Source organism: Pleurodeles waltl, chromosome 2_2, assembly GCF_031143425.1.
Source record: "Pleurodeles waltl isolate 20211129_DDA chromosome 2_2, aPleWal1.hap1.20221129, whole genome shotgun sequence".
Taxonomy (NCBI): domain Eukaryota; kingdom Metazoa; phylum Chordata; class Amphibia; order Caudata; family Salamandridae; genus Pleurodeles; species Pleurodeles waltl.
The window spans coordinates 706,776,690-706,803,673 of NC_090439.1; the positions used below are offsets into that span (position 1 = coordinate 706,776,690).

General features: G+C 43.9%; 1 protein-coding gene across 2 annotated transcripts in view; it reads right to left on the bottom strand.

The window, feature by feature from the left end:
* PDE7A (phosphodiesterase 7A) overlaps positions 1–26,984 on the bottom strand; it is a 652,296-nt gene that overhangs the window by 118,512 nt on the left and 506,800 nt on the right. For both annotated transcript variants that reach the window (XM_069220260.1, XM_069220261.1), the window contains exons 9-11: positions 15,649–15,780; positions 15,335–15,426; positions 5,532–5,676 (exon numbers count right to left, since the gene is read on the bottom strand). In XM_069220260.1, coding sequence (XP_069076361.1) covers positions 5,532–5,676; positions 15,335–15,426; positions 15,649–15,780 — 369 coding nt within the window. The remainder of the gene's footprint in view (positions 1–5,531; positions 5,677–15,334; positions 15,427–15,648; positions 15,781–26,984) is intronic.

Sequence of the window (26,984 nt, forward strand, 5' to 3'; positions counted from 1 at the left end):
GCTCCCTCTGTAAACTCCCCTGGAGAAGAAAGGTCCCACTCCGGGGAAGTGTCTAGCCCACTGGCTTAGTCTAGGCCTTGATATTCCCCCAGGGGCTCCGCAATCTCGCCTTCTTCCAGCAGCTGTCTTTGGTACTCCTGCTCCTATAAAAGCCTTAGTGCTTTTCTGCGTGACCTCAGCCTGGCTTCCAACCTTGGTGTCGACAGAGTTAGCCCACGTCGATGACACCGGCTTCAAGACTGAAAGACCCGGACCAGGAGAAGGAGACACTACGGTCCAATCCGGATCCATCTGGCACCGGAGCGGATCCCTTCTGCGCCGTGGACACCTGAGGCTCCGTCAACGGTGTTGACTGATAGGCGATGTCATCGGCGCCGAACCGGCACCCTCAGCCAGATAAAAGGGCATAAACGGTGACACCTTGTAAGGAGCCAGGGAGCCCAATGTAAACGCCAAAGGACCCATGGGACCAGCCAGTGCACCAGCAGGGGCCATAGCATTAAACATATTAAACATGGCATTTAAAAAATGCCGCCGGATCCGCTCCCGGAGCCGGGAAGGCAGGATACCGCTGGTCTTCATGGGGCATTTGCGCCGGCTGAGCATCTGAATCCTGCACCCCAGGCGAAAAGCGAGGACTCTCTTGAGACGTGACCACCTCGAAGACCGACGGGGCCGCAGAAGCCTAAGGGCTTTGAGGCTGTGGAGTCACCGTAGGACTAACCCCCTACGTCGCCATCTAGATGGAGACCTGGACACTGAACTGCTTCAAACTGAACGACGCAGAGTTGTGTCGACGCCGCTTCTTATGTTTTTCCGAATTAGTGTGAGAAGACGAACTAAGATGACTTCTATGTCCTTTCTTTGCCTTAGCCAAAAAGAGTTTGGCTTCTCTCTCCTTCAGCGCCTTCGGGTTCATTGTTTTGCGGGACACACACTCCTCGACGTCATGCTCCGAACTTAAATACCAAAGGCAACCATCAGAAGTGTCCGTAACCGACATGCGACCCCTGCACTCCCAACAAGGCTTAAACCCCGATTTCCTAGGAGGAGACATTGTAACCACAGACAAGAGGGAACACCTTCGAAACAGTAGCATGAGCTAGGAACAAACAGAGTTGAAGGCACAGAAAAAAGGGAACTGACATCAGCACGCTGGTGAGGACCTCGTATTGTCACAGTGACTTCAGACGGAGTCGCGTGGGAGCTGTGCATTGTGACGTCCTCGTCAATGTGGAGAGCTGGGAAGAAGATTTTCCATCAAATGCTGGCACATTGGGAGAAGTCGTAAGGTGAGGAATCCACAGGTAGTTGTATCCATCAGAACTGCCATTTGAAACGTTAAATCACCTTTCTAACAGGTCTAAACTGTCCTTCTAAATAGTGGTGAGACATCCCTAAATTTGGCCTTAGCAGCTCAAGTAGGACATATATATTCAATGCTTTTAGATATCCAAACCTGTTTTTCACTATAGCAAGGCTGAATGTGCCAGAGATAACACTAGGTTAATGTATTACACTTAATAAAACTAATTTTAGATTTACACTACGATCGTAAATACTTCATACACTCATTTATTTTTTTAAACATATATATATTTTTTTTTAAGATAAACAAAATTCAACCTAACAGCAAATTTGATATTTGTCTAGCCACTTGAGAAACTGTGACTTTAGAAAGCCATTATGTTTCTGCCTACAGTTTCTGGCAGCCTTTTCAGAGTTAATCCCAAACTGTCACCTGGCAGCCTGTTGGCCACTTGCGTGGATCTTCCCTCTTCTTAAGTTACAGGGCCACAAAAGAAAGAAGCCTAATGTTTCCAAGAGCCCCACTAAACAGTTCCAACGGGATTATCCTTGGACCCTGCTAGTGGCTCCTGGTAGCAAGAGCACTAACCCCCAAATAGTGCCCACCCTGTCCTGGACCCAGAGATGATGTCAGAGTGTACTTATATAGCCCTAAAACCTGCAAAACTGGACACTTGAAATTTTTTCAGAACTTTCTCCATTGAACCAACTGAGACCAGGGCTGATGCTGAAGCTACGGCTGCAGATGTTGAAAGGATTTCAACTTCCAGAACATTTTGAAGCCCTGACGTAGAGAAGATTCACTCAGGTCGACACCAAATAGCATCCGACAGCTGATGAGACCTTCCTGGGCACAGATTCCGGACTTTGCCATCTTGCAGCTTTTCTGCTGTCAACAACTGCCTCCAGGCTGCTGCTGTTGTGCCCTCCATCGGATTCAGCGTGCAACACCACCCACTGATTATTAAAGATGACTTCTCTTTAAAAAAGCGTTCTAACTCAGAAGGTAAATTTTCCACCCACATAAACCTGTAGTCGACTGGCAGTAGTTCATGGTAAGCTTTGCCTTTTGACTTTGACCCCCATTTAGTGCAATTGGCGGGTTGTGCTTTTAGATGCCATTTTGATTTAAAATCCAATAAAACATATCTTCAGTTCCCTACATCTGATTTTTGATGTCTTGGTGTCAATCTGTTCAGTACGTTTTACTCTATTAATATACATTGGATTGGGATTCTTATTGTGCTGTGTTTTCTACTTTTTAATTGTTTAAGTACTGATAAACGCTTCACACATTTCTCCTATGTGAAGCCTGTCTCCTCTGCTGCAGCTACCAAGGGCTGAGCTCAGTTCTGAATTATTGAAACCTAACTAGACCTGGTGCAGAAGTGTGACATTACTACTTGATGGGGACTCACATTACCCCCAACTAATAATCTACATTCTCACAACCCCCAGCCACATTTATACATCGCAATTCATGTTTATTATTCAGAATGTATCAAATCATCCAAGATATGATTGCCAAGTTAGATTTTTTAATTCAGGATGAATTCACGCAAGACTAAGGTTAAATTTAGTTTGCTTACTTAACTACCAATTTCAGAGCAATTATATAATTCCATGCATGGGATGGCATGGTGTCCGTGTGTGTCGTGGCCCAAAACACAAGGCAGAAAATCCCTCTGTTGTGGGAACCAAAGGGATAACCTGCTCAAAGAAAGATTCAGGGGCTGGGGGATAATATCCCCAATCCAAGGCTGTTTCTTTGTTTTCAGTGAAATGACGATCAGTACCTTAAAGACAAAAGTGAAATCAGCTGATTGGCTCATTTCACTTTCACTGCCTAGGTGCCCGTGGGGTTACCTCTGCCCCCCAAACACCTAGGGAAACAGGAGAGTTATCATTGGAAAGAAGAGAATCTCCCTTTCCCTAATGGATCTCCAGGCAGAAAGCCCACTAGACACCAGAGTTTTTTTTTTTTTTAATAAAAGAGGGAATTACAGTCTTTCTGCCCCCACCATGAACATGTATATGACCCCACCCCAGTTGAAGGGGGCAACAGTTTTTCTGCTTCTCCTGCCGGCTGAAGCACTTCATCCCAATGGCAAGCAAGAGGACAGCTGACTCTTTTGGGTGTTGATTTTACATATGGGCCAGGAAAGCTTACTTAACTCCCAATATTGTTCCACTTACTAAGGTGAATGATAGCACTTTTTGGGCTTGTGTAGGCTGCAACCTGGAAAAACCTGCCAGACTCAGACACTTCTAAAAACTAGACATCTGTGGGAGTCCAGGGTGGTGTGGTTCACATGAACCCAACACTATGTTCTTACCCGCAATGCCCTGCAAACCTCCAACTTTGTCTGAACTCACACATTTCTCCTACATTTCTGTGATGAAACGTCCAGAATCCGCAGGAATCCACAAAATTCCTACCACCCAGCATTGTCCCACATGTGCCAATACAAAATCTGCCCCACTTGTGTGGCTGGGATTAGCACCTGTGACAGGAACGAATCCAACAGAGGTCAATAGTCTTACACTAACGCTCCCGATCTTCTTGGTTTGATCCGTTCCTGTTGTGGTACTAGGCCCAGCCACACAAGTTGGGTACCATTTTATCTGGAGACTTGGGGGAATGCCAGGTGGAAAGACGTTTGTAGCTCCCAACAGATTCCAGAACTTTCCATCCCAGAAATGTGATTAAACAGTTTATGTTAGTCAATGTTTGAGGTTTCCAGGGGATTCTGGGTAAAAAACGTGGTGAGAGCCACAAAGGTCAGCCCATCTGGGATACCACTAGGTATCTAGTTCCCCAAAATCTTCAGGCTGGCTAGGTTTCCTTAGGCACTCTCTGAGCTAGGGTCCAAAACCTAGAGCCACCCACATCGGAAAAAGAGGGTAAATTTTCAGTGGCAAAATGAGCTGCGTCCACATTGAGTTTTGGACCGTTATTTGTAGCGGGTACTAGGCCTACCCACACAAGTGAGGTATAATTTTTATCAGGAGATGTGTAGGAGCATAGAACAGTAGAACATTTGTTATTACCAATTGGATTTCGCTGCATTTTTGCCTATCAAATGTAAGCCAGTGTATGGTGACATGTTAAAAATACCCTCCAAATCATACACTAGTACGGGTACCCACAAATTCAGATATTTAGAAATAACCACTGCTCCTAAACTCTGTATCTTGTGCTATAAGAATTGGTCTATACTCCGTATTCAATGAAACATCATTATAGGGTGCAGCTCAGTTGTTTGCTCTGGGTAGTTTGGGTTCTTGGACAGCCCACAAACCATATGTATCCTAGCAACCAGAAGGGTCTAGCGGTCACAATGGTATATTGCTTTTGTCAATCTGCCATTGTGACAAAAAGTTAAAGATGAAAATGTCAAATGACAATTATTTTCCCCACTCATTTTCAATATTTATTTTTTTCAACAGTTATTTTCCTTGGGAAAACCTTGACAGATCTACACATGAATCCTTGCTGAATTTGGAATTGTGTCTACTTTTCAGAAATTAATAGCTTTTCTGGATCACCCATGGGTTTCCCCCTGGTTTCCACCACAAACTGGAAGAAGGTTGAGACTACAAAAAATAGGGAAAATAGGCTACCTCTTCGAAAAATGCTAAAACTGTGGCACAAAATCTTTTTTTTTTTTTTTATTCCACTCTGAAAGCTGGGAAGATGGTGACTTTAGTACAGCAAACTGTTTGTGGATGCCATTTTTAGGGGGGAAAAACAAACTTATCTAGAGCACACTTTCCCTACTTTTCTAAAAAATCTCAAACTTCTGCTATATTTTGTTTATTTTCTTAGTCCTCCCCAAGGGAATCCACAAACCCTGCACTCCTTTAAAATCCCCAAGGTGTTGGAAAAAGGACACAAATTTGGCACAGATAGCACCAAACATTATGGAGGCATATGCACTAACTACCCCAAATAGCCAAAAAAGGGCTCAGCGTTGGGGAAAAAAGGCCTAGGAGCGAAAGGGTTAAAATCATACGCATGCCATATGTTCAAAAGGAACCCATAAAAAGTGGTGTTTAAATTTCCATATTCACATAACCATAAATCACTCACTGATAATTATATTAGATTTATCATTTATTACACATACCTGCAGTGCAATACATCAAACCTGCATAATGCAGCAACGATGACAATGATCTCCTAGGCAAAGGTCATCTTGATTCAGTGTAATACATCATACCTGCATAATGAAGTGACGATGACAATTATCTCCTAAGCAAAGATCATCTTGGTCCAGGTGTTTTCTAAACTGTGACAGATACTCATTTTGCCGACTGATGTCTGTTGCTAGAATCAGGGAGCCTATTCGACGCTCCATCCGCTGCCTTAGAAGAAAAATGAATTAGTACAAAAACATGTAGAATAGATAATATCAACAAAAAAAAAGTTTTTAGTACTGATTAGATTTTGAAATTCAAGCACAAGTGTTCAAAGTAATTTTAACTGAGCAGAAATAAGTACTGAAATATCAATGGCAATTCATACAAAACTGGGAAAAACTGAAATACGCCAACTTTCCATAATGACAGATACATTTACCTGTAATATTTAATACCCCAGAGCTCTACTATTACCTTTTTAAATATATGTTCACATAGAAGGAAGGCTAATAACAAAGAATCAATAAGGTCTACACTAAGGGGCATATTTACAAACTGTATAATGTAGTACGTTTACTAGTACAACAATAGTACTAACCCCATACTAGAAAATGCTATTCATCACTCTAAACGATCCCACTTGGGTATGTATCACACAGGGAGTAGGCAGGAACAAATGTTGTAAACCTTTAAAAAAAAAGTCACAACCGGTGACCAGAACTGGGAGGATTGATCCACTGGCTGCACAAAAATTTCAAATTAGAAACCCTAAGCAATGCCTAGGGCAAGGTCTTGCCAGGCTAAAGATAGAATAAACAGCAATACTTCTGACAAGGGTGCAGAAAGGGTAGGTCCACAAGGCAAGAGGAATACCTGGAAACAAGCTTATCCTGATGGCAGGTGTAGACAGTTTTAGTGAATAGACGCCTGCCAGGATGACATCACAAACTTCGGGAGAGAGATCAAAAACCCTGAACTGTGGCTGTTCAACATCCAGTCATGAAGGTGGAGCGAATACAGTCTCAGATGCAGAACCCTGCCCCATTACTACAACAGGAGTTCCTCCCGAAGGGGCAGCCTGACCAGAGGACAGATGGTCATACTCAGGAGTTCAGGATACCATACTCTCCGTGACTAATCTTAAGACACTGGTAGGTATTGGGCTGTGTCGGTCCTGATATCTGTGAGACGTCTGGGCAGGAGTGGTATTGGTGAAAAGGTATACAGGAGTCTGGAGCTCCATCTGAGGTGCAACGTGCCTCCTCCCTTCAATGGCACCAGAAAGTAGAAGGAATAACAACCAATCCCTACTTGTGGTGCAGGACCTGTGGCCAAAAGAGTATGTGTTTCCTGATGGAGTAAGGCGAGATGGTTCTTTGTCTGCTGTTCTTGGGATGGCTAGAGAGGCTGAGGTGTTTCCACAAATGAAAGGGCCTGCCCCTTCTGCACGATCTGAAGCACTCACTTGTCAGATGAAATCAACCACCATTGGGGCAAGTGGTACCTGATCCTGCCGCCAAAGTGATAGTGGTGATGGATGTAAGGCATGCTAAAGGGCCTTGGAAGCTGTGGTCACTGTAGGAGCAGGGGGCTGGCAGCATGCTAAGGCTGGCTTCTGGATCCTTGTTGAGCTCTGCAGCCCTGTCCCTCAAAGGGCTGGGCAGGCTGTTGGACTGGGTATGGCTGGTACTGTGAACATCCAAAGTTGCCCCTTAAATGTTCGCAGTAGGGGTGGAAGATCTGCCGTTGTGGCCGGGTCAAAATGGAAATCCCAAGGGATCTGGCAGATACTCTGCTCTCACATAAGCGCTTGAGTGCTGCATCGGCCTTATCACCAAACAAGCCGGAGCCATCAAAGGGCATGTAGATCAGTGATGACTAGACAATCCCTCCCAAGAACCCAGAGGACAGTAACCCGGTATGGCGACAGGACCACCGTAGAAGCCATGGCTCTTTCCAGGCGTGGCCAGCATGGCGAACTTCGCTGCATTCTTGCCACCCACCAAAGTTTGGAAGCAGGGGAAGCAGCTGTGCAACTGAGTTCCAGAATGCATGGGAATTCAGCTTAAAAGGCACGCGGTGTTAACCAACCACAAGAAAAGGCTGGTGGCAGAGAAGGAATAATTTCTTACCTGTAACTGCAGTTCTCTCGTGGGGGAATCTCCATTAAAGTCATAAACATTTGAATAGTTCACCCATGTGCGGGTATCCCAGAGAACTTCTTTATATAGTCTCTTAAATTTAGATGTTAGCTTTTCTTCAGGAAGGCCTGTAGAGACATTTAAAGAAGAACATAATTTGCAGCCTAGGCAAACAGGCTACGGTGGTGTAATTATTCAGATTGTACTTAGAAAAGGATTAAAAATACCACTATCAATGTATAATTTGAGGTAAATGTTTACACCAGATCTCAAATCTCCTTCACAAACCCTTTTCTGAAAAAGTAAGAGATGAAGAATAGAAAGGCAGTGTAGTCCCACAGGCTCCCATTATGTGGATGAAAAACAATAACTGTGCAGTTAAGGCTGTAAAGACCACCAGTATCCCATCAGGCTCAGCTTATTGTTGATGATAAGCACCAGTGATAGGTAAGTCTAAAACTACTCTCTGTTCTGACTGCCGGGTAGGAGGGAAAGGTAAGAAACTATTCCATCTCTCGTAGGGGATCACCATTGATAGCCATAAGCATTTGACTAGAATAGCAAGCCCATCCCCAATAAACGCAGTGTAAAGAACAGAGGGGAGAAGATCAGACTAGGCAAATAAATTCCTGAGGGAGGCTTGTCCTACTTGAGTATCTGCTCTAGCATCAGAGCCCAAACAGCAGTGTTTGGTGAATGTGTGAACAGATCTCAGCAATAGGGACATTTCAAACTGGTTGTAGCTACTTTGCTTCTTATAGAATGGCCTTAGGTTCCGCCAACAAAGGCTTGTTGGCCTTTGGGTAACAGAGAACAATGCAGGATACTATCCAGCATGAGATGGATTGTTTGGAAGTGACCAAACCTATGCGGACCTGCCATTGATTGACAAAAAGGTGGTCCGATCTGCACAGGTCGCACGTCTTGCCTAGATGAAACCTCAAGACCCTCCTTACAACCAGGGAGTGAAGGGCTCTCTCTGCAGGGGTAGAAGGATTCTGAAGGGAGGATACTGACCTCACCATAGGATAAGAGGCTTTCATTCAAATGTGACAATTCTGACGGATCAATGAAAGTCTCTCTTCTGAACGAAACAATCTTGCTGTTATGGTGTCGACAGTGGCTCCTAAGTATTGCAGAGTTTGCACTGGTTTGGAGACAGACTTGCTGTGGTTGATGTGTAAACCTAACCACTGAAGTACTTTGCAAATCCAGTTGTACTGACACAGGGCTTCTTGTGAGGTTGAAGTTTTGATCAGCCAATCATCTAGATAGGGACAGATGAAAAATTGGTGCCTCCTGAGATGTGCAGCCACTACTGCCATGCATTTCGTAAAGGTTCTGGGGGCTGATTTGAGGCCAAATGGAAGGACTTGGTATTGACAGTGGTCCTGCCCCACTACAAACCTTTTTTTCTTTGTGATGGGCAAGTGAAAATACATGTCTTGGAGATCTATAGAACAGAGCCAATCTCCCTGGCGTAGTTGAGAATAGATCTGATGTAATGCCAGCACCTGAAATTTCTGCCTCCGAATCCATTTGTTGGCTAAGTCGAGAATGGGTCTGAACTTGTAGTTGTATTTTTTCTTCACCAGAAAGTATCTGGAGTAGATACATGTGTTCCATTGTTTGTGGGAAAGAGTCGCCACTGCATTCTTTTGAAGCAAGATATTGACTTCTTTCCCATGCACGGGTAAGTGATCGTTGGATGGTTTTGGTAGTATGGTGAGGGGAGAACTAGTGAACCAAACAATACCCATTATGAAAAATATTCAGCATCCAGGACTCTTGATTTTCTTGCCACTCTGCCAGACAATGTTAGATGCTTCCCCTACCAGAGTGGGTAAAGGAAGAGGGGGAAGGGAAGATTAATGGTTTGGCACCTGTTTTTACGTGGTGGGTTGCTGCAAAAGTCATGCTCTAGATTGTTTTCACTGTTGTTGCTGTTGACAAGGGCACTGCTGCTGAGGCTTCTGGAAACCCTGGTATCAATGAGAGGGTTTGAATCCTGAGGGTAAAAAAGCTTTGGTAAGGCCTGAATGGACATCTTTGTTCTTTCGAGGCCAACAGCTTTTACTGTTTCTATTTCTGCCTTCATGTGAACCATTTCGTCATTCTTGTGGCTTTCAAAGGGGGTAGATCCCGAAAATGGAAAGTTCAAAATCCGTATTTGTGATTCAGATTTCAATGTAGTGAGTCTCAGCCAAGAGTGATATCTCAGGGAATGCCATGACAGTGTTCATGAGCCGCTGTCAACAATGATGAATCTGCTGCAGCACTGATTATTTGGGTTGATAGCGTGAGACCTTCATTTACAATTTCCAGAAGTCCTCCCTCCTATCCCTGAGGCCATCATCTGCAAACTGTTGGATAGAGTCGCATAGCCCTCTATTGTACCTCCCAGGAGGGCAGTGGCACTAGAGGCCTTCATGGTTGCTAAAGCGGTATTAAAAACCCTGCGCCCCACTGAACACAATTTTCTGCTCTCCTTATCAGGAGGTATGGAAGAAGCAGGAGCAGTGGTGTGGTATTTCCTTGCAGCTAGAATGAATGAGTCAGGAGGTGGATCAGCTCAATTGCAGGCTCCAATAATCTTGGCACTAATGGAAGCAGTGGCCTTGACGTCGATCTCTGATGAAGTGTCTCAAAGATAACAGATGTTTTAGGTGTAGGAACCGACACTTGTATGTTTAATGTTGCTGCCCCTCTTACCAATACCTCCTGGAAGGTAGATATGTTGTCAACTGGTGAGACACGAGGAGGTGGTGAATCGGTCAGGGTCAGTGAGTAGCATCTGGTCGAACATGAGGCTGTTGTATGCCTGGATCGATGTATAGACGTTGCCCATGTCCACAAACAATGGCTACGGTGTTGGGAGCACTTAGAAGATGACGTAGCTCTCCTGTTCCTGGGAAAGATTGTGTGTGTGTGGAGGGAGGGGGGGGGGGAAGAGGGAAGGGGTGTGGAGTGGTAGAATTGACTTGCTCATTCCGATTAATACATTTAGGCAGTTTCAGATCATGCTTGTCCTTCTAAAAGCACAGACAAGATTTTTTTTAATGGTAAATACCTGAAGCTCTCCTACTGTTGCTATGCAAGATTAAAGGCATGCATTGCACATTCTTCTACAAAACGTTTTGTGAATTGGTTCTAAGGGGGATTTCATAAATTCCCTCAAAACTGAAAAGAAACTACCATGCTAGAACGGTTAGCTATTGGAGGGTAATACCTCCAAAAACTAAAATTAAATTGTATTCATTAGCTCAAGTATGAAACAATTTTGAAGGTAGTCTCAGCGATGGACGCACTGTGTGCCGTAAAGCGAGCTCAGTGATTGACGACTGCTTATTCTTTGCGTTTAAGTGGCCGCTCCAGCTCAACTTCTCATTGTATCTGGCCTGTACTTTTTCCCTGTGGAGGCAGATGAGCTTTAAGCGCATGGAGCTCCAATATCAGGCATTTGTCATGATCTTTTGTAAGAGCCCATTTCTTGAACCGTGTTAACAGCCTTTGTGCATGTGGTTTATTAGACGGCACATGTCGGATCTGCATGTATTTAAATGATCTGCTTCACGGAAGTCAGTCTTTGTTCAGTCTGCCAAAGAGGATAACCCCTTCTGTGTCGGATGCAGCCAATCCTTTTGCAACCCCTGTGCCACCAGTGGAAGCAGTCAGCCTACAGGACTGGGGTAAAATATGGATTATTAAAATTGGAGGTTATCTGCGAAAGGAATGTTGTTAAGCCATTACACACTACCACCCTGTCTCAGACTGCCATGGTAGTCTAAGTAATGCAGAAAATATATAAGCCCCATGGTCTGTGCTTTTGAGGAACCCAAGGGACATTTCATATGTGAATCCGTGCAACTGCCTGGTCCACGAAGCACCAGTGTTTCTCTGTAGCCTCTTGGCCCCACTCCAGCATGCACCGGAGTTGCGCCGCCTGAAAGTTCTCTGAGATATTAGGGACTACCATGCCTCATCTTGATGGTGGTCTATACATGAGGCGGCGGTTCATGCGCAGCCTCATGCCTTCCCATACAAATGCATTTATTTCTGTTTGTAGGGTCTGCATCTATTCATTAGTTTCATCCCTAAAAGCCAACATGCAGAAGACTTTGGGCTTCCATCTGTTGTGGTCTTAAGTGCAATTAAGGGCAAAATTGATCTGACAAAGGGTGTGCCTAGCCAATAAAATGCTTGATTGGCAAAGTAACCTTTACATTGTACAGTCAACAGGAAAGAAAAACAAATCTAAAGCACAACAGACTTCTTTCCTGCTTTGTGTTTGAGAGTAGCCAATGGTCAGGCATGAATGGTAATGCAAAAACAATGCTTCTTTAAATACTTACTCTGCTTTAATACCTATAGAATGGGATAACAGATGCCCATCTACAACACCAGGAAGAAACATGTGGCGTGTCCCTTTTGGAGGCATGCACTGAGGTTATATTGTAGGTTCCAAGGATCATCTGTAGCAAATGATATTCAACAACCATTTTGTTGGTAAATAATGTCTTGCTACTCGCTACTCTGGGAAATTATGGTGCATAGTTACTCCACAAAGTGTGACAAAGGAGGGGGTGTACATGCTGAGAACCCCAGTTAGAAATAGGGTTCCTGGATGGCTAGGGTAGGCAACCTTAGCCAGGTAGGGACCACCACTAGTCAAGGGAGCTACACACCAAAGATAACCCCTGCTCACCCCCATGGTAGCTTGGCATGAGCAGTCAGACTTATCCCAGAGGCACTGTGTAAAGCGTTTGCACAGCACACACAACCCAGTGACAATAAATGCACCACAAAGAAAACTCCATAATAAGTTGTATAAAAATAAGCTGTATTCGACAAATCGTCATTAGACGAAGAACAACATGTATCAGTAATACCCTACTACACAAGCAATTGTCAGATTATCACAGTGAGCTAATAACCTGCACAGGCAATAGACAGGTAAACACATTATCACCAAGAATAAATGCACATAGAACAAAATATTCCCAAATTGCAGGTCATCATTATCACCTAGATAAAGGAATATATCCTAAGAATATTTTTGTATTTGCATTTGTCATAAATCCACCCTTCAATGCACCTCCTGAAAATACACACGTCTTTCGCAACCTGGCAAGTATGACACGTAGTATGAGTCAAGTGGCGAGAACCATACAGAAAACACAAAGGCTGGAATACCCCAGTGAAATGCAAGTATTACAGCACTCACAATCACCACCTTCTATGTGAAGGCCCCAGCGTTTCTCTCAGAGGAAGTGAGGTTCAAGAGCAACTTTGTCAAACAAAGGGGCACCTAATACAACAAACTCAGTGATCAAGGATGCAGGCGTCTCAATTCAGGAGGCCCTGCCCTCCTAGGGTAGATCATGCTGAAATGTTAAAATGATACTGGCAGGACAGGGGACCTCCATCAAGGCGGTACAGTCACTGGCAACAATACCTCGCGGGCTGATCTTTCACAGCCAAAGCCCCTCTCCGGGAGCAGCAACCTCAGGGGAAGAGCAACGGGCCCACACACCTACTCTGTTGGTGATAAGACGTATCCTACTCTCCCCGTATAGGGAACCATGGATCCTCCGCACACAAGACCCTGCACCCAATGCACGACGCTCGTGGGTGCGAGGTAGCCTTCCTCGGTTCTCTCACGCTACGAGGGGAGGATTTGGTGACTCCAGCCAGCTCAGACTCACCTCCGATTACCGTGTCTCCACTGAACGAGCGAAGCTCAGCCCTCCTGCCTGGCCGGGAGGAAGCTCCTCTCTACCGCCCACCCGGCCTGAGTCTTTGTTCTCCTCCGCCTCAGCCATCCTCACAGCAGTTCCTCCAGACCCACCCGGGTCGCTGCAGTGAGATTCCCTCAAGTGCCTGCTTGTGCCCCTGGGCACCACAAGGAGAGTGCTTGTCCGCGCTGACAGGGGCTCAGAGCGACCTCTTTCACCCCGGAGAGGGGGGGGGGTCACAGTGACCCAGGGCGCTTTCCTGCACCTGAGGGGGCAAAAACTCAAAAGCAAGTAAAGTTGAGCTATCTTCCTACACTTGGTGTAAAGGTGGGAGCGCTCTGGGCAAAGATGCAAGAGCTCTTCACAAGCTGATGTCCCAGGGTGTTTTCCACACTTTTTCCACGGACAAGGGGCACTCCACTCGTGCCCAACTAGAGGAAGCAAGACCCAGCCACAGAAATGCGTAGGGCTGGGGGGTGGAGGGGAGAACACCACCCAGCCCCTGGAGGCAGCTGTAGGGGCACAAGGCTGCAGGGCCCAGACAAACAGGCCAGAACAAGGTTCCAGAAGAAAGCAGTCCTCCTAGTGACCTAGGACGTCACAGGTTGGCACAACAGCAGGGCAGTCCCTGGTGAGTCTTTACAGCATCTAGTGTCCTGTCCTTAAAGTGTCCATCAGTGTCTCCAAATGTGGGGGACAATCTCTCTGTACTTATACTCATTCTGCTCACCTTCCTTAAAGGTTGGGGGTATTCCAACCAGCACCAACCAGTTCCAGGAAGGTCCCTTTATCCCCTACTGATGTCTGGAGCCAGTGTTGGAGGAGAAACAAGCCCTGTGTGAGGTCAGGGCATGTGTGCACGCCTCTACTTCTATCTGCCCAGGAAGACCACTCAGTATGCAGATGCACTCCTGTTACAACTCCACCCTCCCTGTGTACAGGCTGTCTGAAAAGTATTCACAAAGCCCAGCTGTCACTCTACCCCAGACGTGGACCGGAGTTAAGCTGCAAAAGCACCAGAGTTATAAGCATAGAGAAATGCCCACTTTTTAAAATTAGCCTTTCTACAATGGTAATAAAAACTCCACCTACACCAGTAATCAGTATTTCTCACTACCATTCCAGCCATACCAAACATGCCACCCCTCATAAATCAGAAAATAACACTTAGCAATATGAAAGGGCATTTTCAATGCAATCCTATTAGAGTCAGCATTCACAGCAGTGCGAAATCAAATAGGCTATTTGTCACTACCAACACATGTCCTACCTCCTACCTGCACAACCCATAGGGCTAGCCAGGGCCTACCTTAGGGGTGACATATGTAGTAAAAGGGGAGTTTCAGGCCTGGCAAGTACATTTTTCAGCCAGGTCCCTGTGGCAGTAAACCGCATCCAGGCCCTGAGGTGGCAGGCCTGAGACAGCTTTGAAATGCCACTTCTGTGGGTTGCGCAAGATACACTACGTGCCCACTAGTAGCATTTAATTTACATGCCCTGGGTATAAGGGATACCACTATACAAGGGACTTACAGGTAAATTAAGTAAGCCAATCATGTGAAAGCCAATCATACGAAGTCTACAAGGGAGAGCACATTCACTTTAGAACTGATCACTAGTGATAAAGTGTCCAGAGTCTTAGAGCCAACAAAAAGAAGTCACAAACATAGGAGGAGGAAGGCAAAAGGCTTGGGGATGACCCTGCAATAAGGGTCAGATTCGTTTTAGCACTGAAGCAAGAGGGCATGTCGGTTACATGAAAAAAAAAAAAAAAAAAAACAGCACACAAACGTACAACCAAAAAAGAATGCTTTTTCCTATATTTACAAATTCATGTTAAAACCTATTAACTGCATTTAATTTGTGCTTCTTAGATCACGGTTGTTTGAAGGCATGAACAAGATGTCATTTAGCTGTTTGAAACTGCACACAGTGCTATGCTAGGCATACAACGGTTAACATAACTACATCTGCATTTAATATATAATTCTACTGTACAAAAAATACCTGTCTTCCAGAGGCAAGTGTGAAACTAAACCAGATTCTCGCAGCAGTCCCACTGCTGATCTCCAGTGGTGGTTTTCTAATACTGAGGTATTCTGCAAGTGAAAACCAAATCACAAGTTCAATTAAGCTGTTTCGGTAAAACCCAAATCTTGAGAAATCGTTGCCTGTGCTCCTACAACACTTGCAACCTTGAATACTTGTTTAAGGTTTATCTATTCAAGTGTAATAGTGATGTATTGTTAGAAGCTAAAACATGTGTTATTTTGATATTTGATAGTAATTTTGTAAGTAATCAAAACCACAAAGCAGCTCACCTTGTAAAGAGTTGCCAAGTAATGATTTGTTTTAATTAGGAAAGGCTGATTAACACCAGGATGATCCAAGTCATGGGTGGCCGCTGCAATTAACCCTATGATAGTATCCCACGGTGTAAGATGCTGTGCAAGCTGCAATAAATGAAAAACTCATGAGACAATGTATACCTTGGTGTGACTAATGTAACTGCTAGCATTGTGAAGAACCTACTCACCTATAATCGGTGCCCAACTAATTTTTCATTAAATGCCATGCATGATTAGCACAATCTAAACACAGTGAGTTAAGAGAAAACGTTCCAATGTAAAGCATTGTCAAGAAGAGAGTACTGCTTTGGACTCAACGGTGAAATTGCTAATTTAAATCATTGCCATTTCCGGTCGTTAAAAAATGCCCTAAAAAGGAGAGGCATGGATTACATTCATTAACAATGTTAAGCCACGTGTACAATCAACCCCCACGAGCACCATTCCTGTAAGAAAAACAAGCATTTGCAATGCAACTGGTCTCGCGCTTGATTGAGCTAGAGCAATTAGCATTGTAAACTCCTAACCGGAATTTTCTTGCCACATAAATTGAAAATAAAACAGTTTCACATAACTGGACTTTTCTTGCCATATAAACTAAAAAGTGAAAGTTTCACATAAGCGAGCTGACAACCGCCATCAGAGCAAAGCAGATAAAAGTTCACTCGTAGTGAAACCTATCCGCAATTATCCATGTAACCGGCAAAAGAGCTATGTAACAAGGTTGATGTCCTGCAAAGCGCTCAACTTCTGCCCAGTGAGATCGTGCTGCGAAAAAACAGAAAAATTAGTCCACAAACCGGACGGAAAACATGGAGCCTCGTATGTTTACATTACGTGGTCGCTGCGCTCGAAGAGGGCTTAAAACCAGAAAAGGCATGACTTATGCATGCCTTTCACTAATGAAAACAAGAAGATTTGAAAAGGCAAGCTCACGAACCAATGAAAGAAACTGACGTGACATGGGTGTGGTTTGAAGCCAAAAGAGAGATTACAAAACGGGACGGAGCGCTTTGCGCTCCCCCGTAAAAACTACTCATGATGATATTTCAAAGATGCCTGGTGAAAAACGGCAAACAGTCCAGGAGCTCTGCAAATCCTCTGCGATCTTTTTAAGAGGAAAAATCGTTTTGTGCATCCGTTTTTAAGCACATTATTTTCAAACATTTACCATATTTGCATGTGGAGATTATACATTAATCAATATAACTGGCTGAAGACGGTCTATCATAGCCCGAAGAGCTGTCTGATGTTGATGGCAATTCGAGTCCTACCCTTTGAATCAACTTGGGCTGCTACTATTCTGTTCCTTTCCATGAAAGTTTTCAAAGGTAGCCACGTGCCTTTGAATTGGTCTATTCCGCCACACACTATAGGCGTTAATTTTGAAAGGGTGTAAATTGTCCAGACTTTTCCCCACCTAACATGCATAGGAGTAACTGACTGTTTCCATAACTGGGATAATTTCAGACATGCGGCTACTAGCAGATATGTAATGAGTTTACTCCTCGGTGGAAACAGGATATGCACTATAACACCAGGGTCGCCCAGGAGCATCGTTAACTGGTTTAGATTGCAATGCACAGTATTAGTTTTGAGTGACAGGATTATTTGCAATATGGCTGAACGAATCTGGATGACCACCATATGTGGAAAGTGATGTCCCTTTTGCTGCAATCTTTTGTGTGCAGACTACCGAACACGGAGTATAGGGGACAGGAACCATCAAGTGAGTAGCTTGAATGGATTTACTTTATGAGAGATACATATAAAGGACTTTGTTGCCCTTTGCCAGATCCTTTTCCATGCGTCTTCAGTGATGTTGTGCCCTATATCCCAGAGGGATACATAACTGTGCTTGGTTTTTGGACATAGGTCTGTAATGCCACTCGCTGCCCTTTCATCCCCGCTTGTTTGTAAATATATATCCAAGTGTGATTTTCTCCCTTTTCACATTATCGCTGACAACTCACGTGCCCGACTAGTGGAGTAACTGTGTGAGATGACCATTGTCCCTTCTATCCACGTGCCAATCGCCTGTACAGGGCCCACTTTAGCACTGCTGACGGCCAGTGCAACATTTTTTTTCGGCACCCTCCATCACCTCCTTCGCCACGGTTCCCTCACTACCACCGTCCCCGATCTACCCATAGCTCCTCTCGCAAAGTAATACATTTGTTTTATAGCACTATTCATACCAGTGTAGAGTGGCAGAGCACTTTACATTACGCAAACTATACAGAGACAATGAATCATAGGTATGTAAATAAGTCTAAAGGCAGTGCTTTAAATGGGCCAGTACTGTCCGGTACTGAGTACAGGCATTTTTGTATTTTGAGAGGAAGAGTACCTGCACTTATCAAGATGAACATAGTCCTTTAGATAGAGAACCAGCACTTCTCAGAAGCAAGCAGGTACTCTGACAGAGTACCTGCACTTCTTGTTTTCCTTTTCAGGGACAGTAGGACATGTTACATAACCAATGAGGATTACAAGGTGTTGGAATTACATAATCCATGATAGAATTCAGTATATTTTAAGAATATTTGGTCTGAATAAGTACAAACCTAGGTATAACGTTGTTACCTATACCATGCAGTTTGCATTCAGCTGTTTGACAGTTATTAGGTCATTGCACTCTATTAGGACTGTAACTTAAGAACTGTAGGAATGCAGTGGGTTTACCGCTAGTGCATCATCCAAACATCACACCTAAAAGTCCAGGTGGGAATGTATAGTTTACCTGTAGGTGTAGTTTTGCAGCTTGAACAATTTTCTGGATTCACATGCTGTGCATTATTCCACCATCTAGTGGTTGGGTCTGGAATTCTCCACTATTGTGTAGTACTTCTTCTCTTTCTTTGTTGGTGGGTGTCAAAGGTGTAATTTGGTCATTTGGTGTAAGTCCTCATACTTCTTCCGGAAGCTCCTACCTTTGCTTGCCATTTATTTATTTTTTGCTTGGAATATTATTATTTTTTTGCTTCTTTTCTCCATCTTCTTGGCAGAGGTGGGTGGGTTGCTTGTGAATTCGGAACATTTTTCAAGCTGCAAAACTACACCTAGAGATATTAAACTACACATTCTACAACGTTAATCTTTTCTGGATTCACATGCTGTGCACAGATTATATAGCGGTATGGATGGTTTGTGGTGGATGGACTTGAATTTGAAAATAAATGTTTTAGTACCTTTTGACCCACCTCAGCCTCTGCTCATTTGAATGTCTACACACCAATGTTTTGTAAAGGTGTGCGTGGATGTCTATGTAGCTGCCATGCAATTATCTTGTAGTAGTGTGTTTGCAAGAAAGGCGATGGTTGCCCCCTTCTTCCTTGAGTGTGCCCTTGGTTTTGATCTCAATTTTTCACCATCATTTTTGTGGCATAGTTGTATGGTTTCTAAAATCTATCTGGCCACTATACCCTCTGTAATTGGTTTTCCCATGTTGCTCTCTGCAAATGAGATAAAGAGTTGCTTTGTTTTCCTGTATGGTTTTGTTTTTTCTATGTAGAACATTATCGCTCTCCTAGCGTCCAATATATGCAAAGATCTCTTGGCCTGATCCTCTAAGTATGGAAAAAACTTGGTATTTGGATAGTTTGGTTCATGTGAAGTTGTGAAACTACTTTTGGTAGAAACAGGATCTGTCCTCATGACAAATCTGCCCTTCTGAATTTGTCTATATGGTTCTTGGATTGCAAGGGCTTGTATTTCGCTCACCCTCCAAAGCGATGCTATAGCCACCTTAAATGCAGTCTTTAATGTGAGCATCTTTAGTGAATTAGGTGTGTTAAGTATTTTAATACCATTAGTTGCTCAGTGTTTTTTCGTAATAAGCCCCTTGCAAGACACCATAAGGATTACCTTTTCAATTTTGAAAAATAACACATGCGTGTTGTTGGTCTCCTTGCCTCTCTGATTACAGCCATCATTTTTTTTCTGTTAACTTTAAGTGTCCTAACTCTATGACTTTGGGAGCCAGACTGCCAAGCTAAGGGTTTCTGGTTCTGGATGTCGGACTATTCCCTTTATGAACTGATCTATGAACCTTTGATTCAAAAGGATCATAGTGAGCTGCCTACTTTGGGAATAAGGAAATAGGTAGAAAAGTTCCCCTTGTTGATTTCCTGTTTTGGAACTAGTTCTATTGCATTTTTGCCAGCAATTCTTCCAGTTCTTTAATGAGATGTGTTGTTTCCTCCTTGGAATGTATTTTCCTCTTTGGCTCCTTTGCTGGGGAAATTTTGAGAAATTCTATGCAATATCTGAATTGGAATACGTTTAATATACATTTGTCTGAAGGTATTTTCATCCACTCCTGAAGATTTTTTTTTTTTTTTTTTAATCTGCCACCTACTGTTTTTTTTATGTAGGTATAGCTGTTTACTGTTGCTGGTTTTGCTGTTGCCTCTCCCTGCTGTCATTTGTGAGAGGCTTCCTGTTTGCAGTGAGTCACTTGTGTGTGGGGGTACAGCCTACCTTATGGGGCTGACAGCTTACTCTGCCTTTCCCACAAAAAGTCTGTCTGCCCTGTTGTTGGACTTGCCCTCCCTATTGGGATACAGCTGTTTGGCTGGTCCCTTGAAAACCTTGTTGTGGAGTTCCTGTTTGAAAACTTCCCCTTTTGACTGGTCTGTGTGATAGTGCTGTTCATCTACATATTCTTCCATGAAACTGCAGAGCTCCCATTGATTTTGCAGTTTTGGTACATTTCGCTAATTGTGCTACCAAAAAACTGTTCCCTGTTGAACAGGCTATTGAGAATATTGGCCGGTACCTCTGGTTTGAATCCTGAGATTCTTAGCCATGAGTGCCACCTGAGGGCTACTCCCATTATCATCTGAAGGCTGGATGCATCAGCGACTTCCACAGCTGACATCAGGCATGTGGCATGATTGGCACATTGTCTACCAAGTAAGGAGCCCTCTTTCTGTAGTGTTCTGGAAGGTGCTTCATCAGCTCCACAATCTTCTCCCAGTGCTGGTGGGCATGACGGTTTAACAGAACACTGGAGTTGGCAATAGTCATTTGTTTGCTGCACTGCATTTGACTATCCTCCACATAAGCTCCATCTTCTTGCTTTCCTTTTCAGGAGGGGGGCAATTGTGGTTGGTACACTGGCTTTTATTCTGGCTGTTGACATGATGATACTCTGTGGGTACAGTTCCTTTAATATAAGCTGGATCTTTAGATGAGCACTGATTTTTTTGTCTGAGATGGTGTTAGGGTTTCCAGAAGAAAACATGATTGGAATTTTTCTTCTTACACTTGTACCGCATATTTATCAGCAACATGTTTGATGAACTGGTTATCCATGCCTATGTCATCTGGAGGTGAGGGCCTTGACTGGTAAGAAACCACTCCTTCCTCTGGGGAATCTGTCTCTAGCTCCTGCAGTTGTTCTGCATATTCAGCCTCTGATCCTTGGAAGCACTGAATTTGTTGTTTGTCCTCCTATTCATAGAAGAGCTCTACCTCTGGGGTAAGGGGAGGTTCAAATTCCTCAACCACTTTGTCCCTGAGACCTTTCATTGTCGAAGCTTTTTGTGGGATCCTGAATCCCCCTCAGACTGTCTAACTCCATTGTTTGCAAAAGGGCGGGCATTTCGGCCTGAAGTCATTTTGCTTTCTATTTCAACGAACCATTGCTCGGGGTCGAGACCAGGAGTCTTCCTTATGTACGTTGAAAAATCTTTTGACAACGTATCAGTCATTGAGCTTCTATGCTCTGCTCTTGACCCGTCTTTTTTCGATGTTGAATTGTCTTTGGTCGACAACGTCCTTCAACGCCTTGGGTTTTTCATTAGTCTTTCCTTTACTGCAGTCCCCTTCGAGGGAAATGTGGGGCTCCTTCTCTCTGAGCTTGCCTGCTGATGGCTAGTGTTTCGACATAAAGGCTTCCCTTTGACGCCCGCAAGTCGGATTTCTTTGACTAAGACAATATTTTTGAGAACGAAATTTCCCTTACCTCTGCTCTTTTTTTGTCGCCTGTTCCTCAACTTCAACAATCTTTACCTCAGCATCTGATATCTCTTCCCCTGCTTCTTCGGCAACATTATTTTCCTCTTTGGCGGAGAAACCTATGATGGTGTCGTCAGCTGGCTCTGCATGCTGTGATGGGCTCTTCTCTGTCTCTCCCTTACCCTTAGCATTTTTGGCATGAATGGCGAGCAGGTATTACAGGCCTCACTCCGGTGATCGACGGGGTGACAAAGTTTGCAGACTGGGGTGCTTGTCTTTTTGACAGAACTTATGTTGGCAGTTCTGACAAACTTAAACAGTGTATTCTCCACAGGCCCTTCAGGGAGCACCCTGGGGCATTCCCGAAGTTTTCTCGAATTTGAACTTTTCTTCTCTTAATCTTCCTCTCGGATGTCTGATTCAGTGATATATACGAATCTGGTGAACTTTTCAGCAATTTCTGATTTTTTTTTATCGCACTCTTTTGTGTTGGAGAGCCTTTGGCAGGCTTCCAAACCCTATGGTGGAAAAAAAAAAATCTGAAGATGGTGACAAAAGGAGGGAGTTTCTGAAGGAAGCACGACAACGTCACAGGGGACACCACATTGAGGTACAGTTGATGCCCACCAATAAAAAAAAAAAACAAGGAAGAGGAGGACTAGTAAATATTGGAGAATTCCGGTCCCAATCACTAGATGAGGGAATAATGCACAGTATGTGAATCCAGAAAAGATTCAAGCAGCAAAAATTGGGGTTGTAAATTATAGGGGGAGACAAATGTTGAAGAGTCAGCTTTGCGTGATATTTGTTGCCCATAGAAACAACAGCATGAGAGTGAAATTCAGCATATACTGCTTCCCAGACCGGGCTCTCTGTGGAAGCCATAAGATGATATGCAGTAGAATTTGTGTGAAATTTTGATAGACAAATCTGTGCTTACAGAACTAAGATCCAATATTCAGGAACCAAGGCCTCCCTTAAATGCGGGGTTTTGTACAGTGTTGCTCTAGGGACTCTGGGAGTATGATCCTGCCACGCAAAGGAGAGAAGCATCTCTTGAACTTGTTCTGTGGTTGACTTAGGAAATCAGAGGAGTAGGCTTTGCACTAGACAAAAGAACTTTGGTAGAAAGTTTGTCACTAAAGTCATCCATCCTAGCAAAGAGATCTTTAATGTACACCAATGTTATATGTCCTCATACAAAAGGTGTGCAAGAAAGGTGGGAGAGTGGAGGGGGTTGGGATGGGCCAATGCAGTGTTACATTTTTAATTTTGTATTCTGAAGATTAATGCCTAGGTATCTGAGTAAATCCTGTGCCCATGTGGCGCAATTTTGTTCAAGGGATCAGTGTATACTTTCTGTATATATGGCTATGTCTATTCCACCTAGTCTTGTATTATTGAAAAGGGATCCTGAGACCTCAGTGAAACATGCTAGGGTCGCTTTTAGTGCCAGAATAGAGGTCTCTGGTTCAGTTAAGAAGCAGAGAACATTGTGTGCATCGAGCTGCGGCAAAACTGGCTCAATCGTGCTAGAAGGTTGCCTGCCTCAGCTACCCTAAAGGAGCTGCAGTGGTTACCAGCCACGCAGAGAATAGTTTTAAAATCTTTATGCATTGTCTTTAGAGCTCTTCACAAACTTGGACCAGTCCCCTTACAGAATTGTTTTCAAAGATATTTACAGTGGAGGTATCTATGCTCCTCTTCGTCCATCCTACCTTATGTCCCTAGATTTAAAAAAACAAAGCAGGGAAGGAGGGCTTTTTCAGTAAGAGCAGTCCAACTATGGAATCAGCTTCCTGCCCCCTCTCAGACTAACAGAAGATTTGCTGTCTTTTAGAAGTAACCCCACATATCTTTCTGGTTGGCAGCGCAGCCTCATGTTCCTCCTGGTATCCAAAGCTTCCTAGCACCATGATACCTTCTTGGTGATAGGTGCGCTCGATTAATACTTATAGAAATAAATACATTTAGATTTATGCATGTTTACCTCCTTAAATCCCTTGATGCTGGATTATTTTGCAACATTTCGATAAAGGTGTCCACTGTCAAAGAAAATACTAGCGGGGACAAATTTGCATTGCTATCTCGTGCTCCTCAGGATAGGTACTTGTAGGGGGGATGAGGGGTGGGGTACTACTCAGTGTTAACTTCCAGTTTAGTTGTTAGTTTCTGATAGTTGGTCAGGATCATGCGTTTCATTTAATGGGATTTTGTCAATCTTGTCTAGAGTTGTAGTGGCATACGGAGAATTGACCCGATCAAAGGCATTTTCAGCATCTCAATAGAAGGACCATTCGCTTCCTGGCACTCTCAGCTGCTTCAATTAACATAAGAAACGGTTTAGTATTTTCCCTGGTGCGATGGTTTCTGAAAGAAACCTGCTTGTTGCAGTGAGATGACTAAGCCATACTGCATGCAGTCAAGTGACTAAAATGGAGGCAAACATTTTGACGTCTGTATTTAGAACTGCATCTGGCCTATACAATTAGCATGCTACTGAATCTTTTCTAGGTTTTAGCAGTAATGTGAGTTGTGATTCTAACTATCTGACGATCCTTGAGGGACGATGACATTAGTTAATGCTGCCAATGGAGTTGCTAGGAGGGTGGTGATGATTTTCAGCCTCCTGTTTTTAAAAGAAAATAAATCTGAGTCAGGTGCTTTTCACAGCCATGCAGGTTTCTGATAGCTAATCTAACTTCCACTGCAGCGACTTCACCCTCCAGGGCAGGAAGTCTTCACACTCCATCAGGCAGTGGTATGTGGCAAAATGAGGCAGTGTGTCTGATAAAAGTCAGTATCCTGAAAAGTGTCCCCTTACAGTAGGTGGCTAAGCAATTAAGTATGCCCTTAGTGTCTGACAGGAATGCTCAGACATTATCTTACGAGCTTGGTTGCAGACGAGCAAAGAGATTTTGGCCTGTCAATATTGGTGCAGCAAGCTCCAGAACAAAGGAGTCAAGCCCCCATTTTAAGCAAAAGCTCAACTAGAGTGATGGTGGGGAACCTATCAATCATATCATAACTACTAAACAAGATGAAGGCTGTTTGTGAATCAAAGTTAATAGTTTTCTTTTTCTTGAGGGTCAGAGGCTTTCAGCATTCAGGGACAACAAACCCTCTTGCTGTCAATAATGTCAACACAGGAGAGAGTTGGTGTGGTGTTATTAGTCAGATATCCTCTGATGTTTCCAGCATATTTGCCTTGTCACAAAGTTTCTCAATCTTTTCTTTTCTTGGTGTTCACTGTTGTTGTTCGGGTGCGCCAGGTGCCTCACACGTTCACCTTAGGGGGAAGGGGTGAGATGGTGACACTGGAAGTTATGTTTGTGTCTCTTCAGTCACTTGCAGACACTCTACTACATGCCTTTAAAGGTGAAAAGTACTCAGAATGGGAACCCTCATCTGTAAGGTATGTTTTAACAACTGAGGTAGATGGTGAATGGGCACAACGTCTCTGCATCTCACTAATGTGAGTGAAGAGAAATCTTGAAATAATGACAATGTTAAGTCCCTGAAGAAAATAGGCTCCTGTTGCCACGCAGATTGTAGGATGGATTCCTTGTCTTAAAAAAAATACATCTCGCTCTTCTGCTAAAATTCCAATAGCACCCTTTGCATGAAGTCAAGGGGTACTGTATCTGATAATGCATACAAGAAGAGCTGTCGAGTATGGCCTGAATGGGGTCAACACACAGTCCTCTAGATCTTTATTGGGGATTTCTTTGGGAATGCCACTTAGGTGCATATTGTTTCTTCTGTAAGTTTCCAATGTCATCCACCTTAGGTGTGAGGTCTTTGTGGTGAGTGTCTGTGGTGGACAGTCCTTGCGAAGGTTAATCTTGCTCATGAGAGGTGGCCACTAAATCATTCTCCATTTGGTCAATGCGGGTTTCCATTTGTTGGTTGGAGTGGACTGCATCTGAAATGGCTGTTAATCTCTAGATGCCTCGCCAAAAAAATTCATCCACGAGTGCCTCAATTTCCCCTTTAGTGGCTGGGGACAATTGATAAATGTTGGACCTATCTGACAAATTAGTTATGTGTGCCATTACGGGGATCTCCTGGCTCCTCTCTGCTTTTCGGGCCTGTAACATGTCGCTGATGGACGATACATTGGTGACTTATTTTTGTGTCTGCCAAGGTGAAGGCCATGGAGCCTGTACTGACGGACTGTGGTTTTTCAACACCTATAGGAATAACCAAATGCAGGTCCTTTCATTGCAACCACTCTTGTTGTTAGTGTGCTGCAGCTGTTAGGATTTAGGTGGCGTATGTGCTTTCTTTTGGCTGGACGTAGTACTGTGGAGGAAGGGGGTGGCATAATGGGCCTGCTGGCAATGGTCTTAATTAATGGGGGGGAAAAAAAAAAGTCCAACAATTGGGGGTTAAAGGTTGCAAACCTGGTGATCCTTGTGCCCCTTCTGCTAGTTAATGCCTCACTGCTTGGGCTCCAATGCTCTCCAGCTTTCCCAGCCAGCTCCTGCCCGTTCGGTGCAGCAACGCCGGCAGAAGAAACCCACACCTACCTCCTTCTAAAAATGTTGCAGCTGCCTTTATTATGGTGAGTTGCAGCAGGATGTGGTTTGCTTCTTCTTCCCCACTTGTACAGCTGGCAACAGTGCTGGAAAATCAATGCGACCCCCATCACACCTGCCATCTTGGATTCCTGGCTGTGCCACCGGTCAGTTCTTTGCCCCAGATCGTGAGATTTCACATGCAATTAGGAAGGAGGTACTGCTACCCAGCTCCTGGGAGCCCTCGAAGCCTGGTGTCATGTGTCCACGCCTCTAGCTCACTCATTATCAGCGGAAGCTCATAGTACAAAGCTCAGAAGGGACTCGCCTTCTCGGGTCCTCTCCCTGGTCATGCACTTTTTCAGTTGTCTGCATCTGGATTTTAAGACAATCTACCACACGAGATATCTGGCAGCAGTGATTTGTTTTACCTTCTCAAACTTAACATAAGATGCCAAGTTATGTTTAGGCTTGCACAGGTAACAGGTGCATATAGTGTTTTTAACACATTAACTGTGAATTATTTCTTTAAACTATTATAAGCATTAAACTTACAACACATGCAGTAAAACAGCCCGTGAATCAACATTCACATTTCTGTTGAACAAAACACTCCCATAAAAATCACATACGAATGGGAAGGGCACACTAAAAGGCGCCATCAAACTAACTATATATTCAACAAAGTAACTGTTCGCAAATGTCTAATGGGTAGAAAAGGAAATACAAGATTCAGAAAACGATGTGTGGTGGTTAAGTTGTTCTTTATTTCATTCTTGTCATATGATGGCAAGCACAGCCCATCCGTTTTGTCCATAAAACAAA